Here is an 8,225-nt window from a genome sequence, read left to right as displayed (position 1 = left end):
TCTCTGGATCCAAAGTCCCCAGCTGCTTCATCACTCCACATCATCATCTCTGCCTCTATCTTGGGCCTCGCTGCTTCTCTGGGTAGGGTCCCGCTCTCGGCTCTTCTCCGTTGATGGTCCTAGAGACAGGGACCATATTTTGATAAATAGTATTTTAAATGCAAGAAAGAAGAGGGCTAAATGCTCTTAGGAACTCAAATTTTAAAGCAGTTTGGACTTTTCCCATCCTGCCTTTCCCGGATTACAGGTCTCTGCTTTGACAGCCTTGTCTGGACTTCCTGCATCTGCTTAAGATCTTCACATTTGCAGTGTTGGACAGAAACACTGTATAGCACGATGGCCCTTGAGTAACCCCAGAGACCTTAGCCTTGGGCCATTCTTACTCAAGACGTTGTAAAAGGGAAACCTTACCTGCTCCTTTTTGAGATGCTGGTAGGTCTAGTTTAGTGCTGCCATGTAGGAGGTACACAGGTAGGCCTTGCTGATCAGCGTTGCAGCCTCGGGAATGGTTGCCAGCCTTTATCAACCAGTTCCAAGATTCTCTTGGCCAAAGCCTGCAGTTGAGTAAAAGTCAGCCTTTCATACAGGGGCTGTGGAGTCGCCCAGAGTACCCTTCCTGTGTTGGGCCTTGGTCTTGTCCTGCTCACTTCATGATTAGAGCCACCGCTGCCTAATGCCATGAAATGTGTAGGTTTTAGGGGTGGAGGGGGCCGCTGCAGCAGTTTCTCTCCTGGGTATCCCTCGATGGAGGTGCACACACTCAGGTGTCCTTGTTAGGTTCCTGACTCTGGTGTTCACCTGAATTGGACTGGTGAGAAGTCCTGGAGGACTTGGAACCAAGAGTTTTTTTCCTTGCTGCTGCTGCCAAATTCCCAGTTCTTTCAAGTTAAAAAATCTAAAGACCTTGTTGATTTCTGCATTTCCTTTCAGATTAACATTGCTTTACTCAACCACCCTTTTCCTGGCCAGAGAGGCCTTCCGCAGAGCATGTCTGAGTGGGGGCACCCAGCGAGACTGGAGCCAGACCCTCAACCTCCTGTGGCTCACGTGAGTTGTGCTTTGGCAGGAGAGAATTTCACGAAGGCAAGTGTCAGCTAAACAGGCCTGCCTGCCTCAAGCCGAATTGATTTCCAGACTGTTTTCCAGCGGATTTCTGGGAGTTGGGCTTCTGACAGGAAGTAGAGCATGTCTGTGTTGAAGGAGCTCCTTGGCTCATTTCTCTCTATATGGCCAGGAGCAGAGAGGAAGCTCTGGGGTAGGGCCTTCTGGACTGGGTTTCTAGCTCTGTTGTACCTTTTTTGGAAGTGGTTTCTGCCATTCTTGATCCCAGCTCTGAGTCCCATTTGGCCAATGCCACACATATATTTTTTAATTCTTAAACTTTTTCTCCTATAGTGTCTTTTGAGCTTTAACAACTACTTCATATTTTCTGAAAGTCAAGAGTTTTCATTATATCTTCCTTCCCTTTTGTCAGGTTGATTTCAGTTATTTAAAAATTTTCCCTGAGACCAAGTACATTCACAGAAAAAACATAATGGCTCTTCTGCAATTAAATCCCTGCAGGGAGGACTGGCAGCTGAGGTTGCTTCCCAGTGTTGCCTTGCATAAGCCCTTGCTGTCTCATGGAAATGACTGTTACAAGGGCTGGTGGGTGTTCATTTATTAGAGAAATGCCTGTCACCACCCAGTCCTACTTCACTGTTTCTTCTTGCACAGGCAAGACTCTGTACACTGGACTGGTGGTTATTTGGGTACAAGAACCAGATGTATAGTGTCTGTCATTTATTCTAAGTAGATACACCAGACAGTTTCCCTGGGAGTTTTGCTTATCAAGTCAGTGCAACACTGGATAGTATAGGCCTTTTGGTTGGACAGATAGGGACTGAGTCCTGTTTCTATTATCTAGTGCCCATCAACCTGTGTTTCTTCATCTTTCAAATGGGGACAAGGACAGAGGATCATTGTGAGTTGTCAGTGAGCTAAAGAGAGTGAATCCCAGTGCCTGGCACAAAGTAAGTGCCTTAATAAGTGGTAGCTATTTTTATTAAGTCTGTATTTCTTTTCTGTTCACTGTCATTGTTCGGATGTGTATGTATATTTACTTTTAAATTTAACAGATTAAAAAACTATTTTTCCCTTTCTTTCAGAGTCCCTCTGGGTGTATTTTGGTCTTTGTTCTTGGGCTGGGTCTGGTTACAGTTGCTTGAAGTGCCTGATCCGAATGTCGTCCCCCACTATGGAACTGGAGTGGTGCTGTTTGGGCTCGCGGCAGTGGTGGAACTTCTGGGAGAGCCCTTCTGGGTCGTGGCACAAGCACATATGTTTGTCAAGCTCAAGGTTTGTGTGACTTTTGCTGTGAATGGGAACATGAGAAATAAGGGAATTTTTGTTTTATTTTCAGTGTTTAATGTAAGAGAATGATTTCTTTAGATTTACATCTAAATTATTTGGAAAAGGTAGCATGATCAGTTAAGTTCATTCACTAAAATTTGTAAGATGAACTGGGCTGACGTTATTTCTGCTATGGTGCTGTAGAATAAGCTCTGGACTGTTAACCATAGGGGCAGCGGTTGAAAACCAGCAGCCGCTCCACAGAAGAATGATGAGGCTGTTTGCTCCCACAAAGATTTACAGCCTCGGAAACCCTATACAGGGTTGCTATGAGTTGGAATTAACTCTATGGCAGTGGGTTTGATTAGACTATTGGTGAAAAACAGACTTACTAATTAGTAAGTGGAGTCTTAGTGTGGCACTGTAAGATAAGCACTGGACTGCTAACCACAAGGTCGGTGGTTCAAACCTATCAGCCGCTCCTCAGAAACCCTATACAGAGTTACTATGATTTGGAACTGACTTAAAGGCACCTAACAACAACAACAACAAATTTTTAAGTATTTAGTTTAAATAAGAATTTAGGAAAACTATAAATGCTCTTCAGATTTTCCTAGTGATCCTGTTTAGTTGTATGTTAACTCTTCACTTTAAATATATTATTTGATGTCTATGAAAGAATAAAAGTGTGGTTGGCTCCATACATAAGCACTAGACTGCAAACTACAAGGTCTGAGGTTCAAACCCACCAGATGCTCTGCAGGAGAAAGATGAGGCTTTCTGCTCTTGCAAAGATTTTGAAAAGCCTCTGAAACCCTATACAGGGTCACTATGAGTCGGAGCTGACTCGATGGCACTTCACAACAACAACAAAAGAATATATTTTAGTTCCTAGTGCTGTTATATAGGAGCCCTGGTGGCACTGTAGGTTAGACTGATAATCACAAGGTTGGTGGTTCAAACCCACCAGCCTCTCTGTGGGAGAAAGATGAGGCTGTTGCCTCTTGTAAAGATTTGCAGTTGTGGAAATCCAGTATTGGGTTCCTGTGAATCAGAATCGACTCAATTGCAGTGTGTTTGGTTTTGGTTTTGGAGTGCTACTATAACAGAAATACAACGAGTGTATAAAGAAATTTCTCAAAGATGTTGTTGTATGCTGTTGAGTTGATTCTGACTCCTAGTGACCCTGTAGGACATAGTAGAACTGTCCTATAGGATTTCCTAGGCAAACATCTTTACAGGAGCAGACCTCTCTGGTTCTTTTGTCTTTCAGAGCATGTGGTAGATTCTAACAGCAACCTAAAAGTCGAGTGTTTAACCTTTGTGCCACCAGAGATCCTTTTCTCACAGTTAGAAGAAACTCTCCATTGGCTCTGGGGGAAGGTTCTTCTCTCTTTTCATCTTCTATTCCTTGGTGATCTCCATGTGGCATCAGCCTTCCTTAGTTTGTTCTTGCTTGCTTCTGTGCCTAAGCTGTTCCTTTTATGTCTCAAAAGCGATTATCTTAGATAGACATGCAATGCAAGGTGGACAGGTGTGGAAAGGAGAAAACCTATACATACACATATATATACGTTTAACAAAGGTTATTTCTGCATGTATTTACATATGCTACAGATATTTTTGGAGTCTGGTGTGGCACTGTAAAATAAACTCTGGACCTTAAGGTCAGTTTGAACCACAAGCCCAACAGCCATTCCATAGAAACACTATTCAGGATTGCTATGAGTCGGAAATGACTCAACAGCACTTAACAAAACCACAAAACCAAACATTAATGAAGATAGTAGAGCATTGCTGTTGTTCTTCTTGTTGTGAAGTGCGCTCGAGTAAGTTCCAACCCATAGCGAACCTGTATAGGGTTTCCAAGGAGCGACTGGTGAGCTTGAACCACTGATCTGATGATTCAAAGTGACTTTGCAGTCTGGTACATTAACCCACAGCGCCACACCAGGACTCCATAGTAGAGCATACAGGGGTCAAATTTATGAAATCTTTTTAGCCTTAAGAAAACATTGAGGGAACGAGTCACTGGACCTGGGTGCTCAAGGCCATAGTCTCAGGGGACATCAAGGTCAATTGGCACAACTAGCCCACAAAGACAATGTTCTACATCCTGCTTTGTGTGAGTAGGACAGACTGCCATCTGTTCATGGCAAAGAAGAGTGAAGAAAAGAAGAGACGCATTTAAACAGTTACTCAAAAGGACTGTGGACTGTGAGCATGCCAGCCTCCACAAGCCTGAGATTAGAACTAGACTGTGCCTGGCTACCACTACTGACTGCATTGTTATGTGTTGTTGAGTCGGTTCCTACTCATAGCAAACCTATATAGGGTTTCCGAGGAGTGGCTAGTGAGGTTTGAATTACTGATCTTGCGTTCAGACTGACCTTGCAGTCCAGTGCATTATCGTGCAGTGTCACACCAGGACTCCAAGAGATTATGTGTATTGTTGTTTTTAAGTGCCATGGAGTCGGTTCCAACTCATTGCAACCCTGTATATAGGGTTTCCAAGGATTGACTTGAACAGGTGATCTTTTGTTTCATACCAACCTTGCCATCTAGCATATTAACCCTCAGCACAACACCGGAACTCCATTATTTGTATTGTTGCTGTTGTTAAGTGCCATCGTGTCAGTACCAATTCATAACAACCCTGTATAGAGTTTCCAAGAAGCATCTGGTGAGCTTGAACTGATGCCCTTGCGGTTCAAACTGACCTTATTGTCCAGTACATTATCCTGCAGTGCCACAAGAGTTTAGGATTTACAATAGAATTTTTCAGGAACACAATTCAGTCCATAACTATATAAATAATGTGTATAAGTCTTAATACTCACATATAGATTCATGAACCAACTACCCAGCCTGGTGTGGTGCTGTAGGATCAGTACTGGACTGCAATCCACAAGGTCAGCAGTTCATACTCACCAGTTGCTCCTCAGAAACCCTATACAGACATGGTCACTGTCAGTTGGAACCCCCTCAGCGGCACTTAACAATGACACCTAGCCCAAGAAGAGAACATTTCCAATAAATCATGTCCACCCCATGTATCCCACTCCTATGCCCAAGGTAGCCACTATACTGAATTTCTGTTTAAAACTTGATTTTCATTTAGCTGCATTTTCATTTTTTTAACCATGTTGGTAAGGTGAACCCTTCCTCGTGTCTTTGTAGGTGACTGCTGAGAGCCTGTCAGTGATCTTCAAGAGTGTCCTCATAGCCTCTCTCGTGCTGTACTTGCCTCACTGGGGACTGTACATCTTCTCTTTGGCCCAGGTGAGAGGAGTGGCTTTCCCTCTTTGTAGAAGGTCTGTGTGTCTCCAGTGGGTTCATGCTTTTTGTTCTCATGGTTTTCAGTCACAGTTTCTATGCACATGGAAAAGGCTGGAAGCACTAGAAGGTGGTCTGGGAATGCTTCTCTAGCTGCCATTCTATCCTAATCTAAACACTGAGACCCTGGGGTTCTCAGGATCTGCTGGGGACTACACACTTGGCTTCTTTTGTCGAACATCAGAAACTCCTCCTAGAAAATCTTTGAGCAAGCCCTTATCAAACTGATCTTTGATTGTGTGACAGTCTTGTGGAGGAGAAAAAAGGCAGGCAGGGGGTGGGGTGGGAATCAAATTACATGTGTGCTGTTTCCTCTGAATTTCAATCAGTTGTTTGCAGAATAGGAGGAAACTTGGCCAAGTTTGTTTTAAAGTCAGATTGTAATCTCATAGAATTCACAGGGCACAAATCAAATCCTAGCAGGTACATTTTTAGTTTTAGCAATTTGGGCTTTATTTCCATCTCATTGTTTTTTCTAGTACTATTCAGATAATAAAAATATAATTGTAGTGTGGTTATTAGATGTAGTCAAGCTGGTACCAGCCTCATACCGGCCTTATGCAAAATGAAACACTGCCCAGTCCTTTGTGTCATCCTTACAGTCCTTGCTACGCTTGAGCCCATTGCTGATGCTACTGTGCCAGTCCCTCTTGTTGGGGGGTCTTCTTCTTTTTCACTGACCCTCTACTTTACCAAGTATGATGTCCTTCTCTAGGGACTGGTCTTGCCTAATAATATGTCTGAAGTATAAGAGATGAAGTTTGGCCATCATGGTTTCCAAGGAACATCCTGGCTGCACTTCTTCCAACACAGATTTGTTTGTTCTTTTGGCAATCTATGGTATTTTTAATATTCTCTTTCAACACCATAACTTAAATTCATCAATAATTCTACTGTTGTCTTCTTTATTCACTGGCCAACTTCCACATGCATATGAGGGTATTGAAAATACCATGGCTTGGATCAGGTGGCACCTTTGTCCACAGCAGCTAAATCATTTTACATTCCCACCAACAGTGGACATCAGTTCCAATTTTTCTGCATTGCTGTTTACATTTATTGTTTTCCACTTGAAAAAACTCTAGCCAATCAATGTCACTAAGTTGAGTATATAGAAACTGTTGGACTGGTGTGTTTTGCTGTGTGTGTTCTCAATAACAAAATAGATAAATTTAGGGAGGAAAAAAATCCCTAAACATTCCAGTGAGTGTGAAAGCTGTCTTATTAAGGCTGTAATTTGCATTTCTCTCTGGAGCCGCAGCGGCATAGTGGGTTAAGCATTGGGCTGTTAACTGGTCTTTCGTTCAAACTCATCAACTGCTCCAAAGAAGATGAGGCTGTCTGCTTCTATAAAAAATCGATGAAGCATTTCTACTCTGGCCTATGTTGTTGGTGTTAAGTGCCATCAAGTGGGTTCCAACCCACACCGACCCTGTATAGGATTTCTGAGGAGTGGCTAGTGAGTTTGAAACACCAATCTGGAGGTTCAAACCAACCTTGCAGTCCAGCACATTAGCCTACAGCGCCACACCAGGACTCCACTCTGTCCTATGTTGTTGTTGTTAAGTGCCGTCAAGTCAATTCGGACTCATTGTGACTTTGTATAGGGTTTCTGAGGAGCAGCTAGTGAACTTGAACCACCAACCTCGCAATTCAAACCGACCTTGCAGTCTAGTGCATTAGCCCACAATTCAAAACCAATTCAACAGCAGTGGGTTTGGTTTTTGGTTTTTTTTTTTTCAGTGACTAATGATGTTGAGATCTTTTCATGTGCTTATTGGCCGTTACAATATCTTCTTTGAAGAAATACTTTTTTAGCTACTCGGTGTAAGCCTTGACGGAAAGTGGTTTCATCTCAGCTGCACTGCTGAGACCTCCGCCCAGGATGGCTCCCCCTCCCTGGGCCTCTCCCCTCTTGACCATGAGCCCCTTCGCCTCTTAGGCCTCTCAGACCTGATACCGTGAGGTGCGAGCAGGCCCCAGGAGGGTAGTTACTGCTGAGGAGCTGCGATCACGATCACAGTAAGATGATAGAGGTACCGACAATGGTGTAGCTCAGAAACCACTACACCAACTGAATGCCTTGCTGGATGGAACAGGAGTCTAGATGTCAGCCTAAGGTCTTCGGCTTGAGACTAATTGAGTGTGCTCATGATAATGGCCTCAGAATGACTGCAAGGTTAAGAGACTTTGAAGTAAAAGATCTTCTTAATCTAACTCAGTTCTTGGCTTTGACACAGAAACATCTTCTCTAGCTGTGAATTTACTGGACAGGTTTCTGTCCAAAATGAAGTTACAGTCCAACCAAGCACCTTGTATGTGTAGGACTGAGCTGCTTCTACTTGGCTGTAAAATCAATAGAAGAAGAGAGGAATGTCCTTGATCTGAATAAGCCAGTATAAATGACTTGATCTGAATAAGCCAGTATAAATTCACGGTTTCTGACTTGATGAGAATGGAAAAGATTGTATTGGAGACGGTGTGTTGGAAAGTTAAAGCTACTACTGCCTTTCAGTTTCTGCAACTCTGTTATTCACTCATTCAAGAGAGCTTACCAT

General features: G+C 43.2%; 1 protein-coding gene and 1 pseudogene across 1 annotated transcript in view; both read left to right on the top strand.

Moving 5' to 3' along the window:
- RFT1 (RFT1 homolog (S. cerevisiae)) overlaps positions 1–8,225 on the top strand; it is a 78,660-nt gene that overhangs the window by 8,232 nt on the left and 62,203 nt on the right. The window contains exons 3-5 of the mRNA XM_006876059.1: positions 931–1,047; positions 2,148–2,337; positions 5,512–5,613. Of these exons, the coding sequence (XP_006876121.1) occupies positions 931–1,047; positions 2,148–2,337; positions 5,512–5,613 (409 nt within the window). The remainder of the gene's footprint in view (positions 1–930; positions 1,048–2,147; positions 2,338–5,511; positions 5,614–8,225) is intronic.
- Positions 7,589–8,218, top strand: LOC102818232 (annotated as a pseudogene).

Source organism: Chrysochloris asiatica, unplaced genomic scaffold (assembly GCF_000296735.1).
Source record: "Chrysochloris asiatica unplaced genomic scaffold, ChrAsi1.0 scaffold00350, whole genome shotgun sequence".
Lineage (NCBI taxonomy): Eukaryota > Metazoa > Chordata > Mammalia > Afrosoricida > Chrysochloridae > Chrysochloris > Chrysochloris asiatica.
This window is presented reverse-complemented; position numbering and strand designations above follow the sequence as displayed.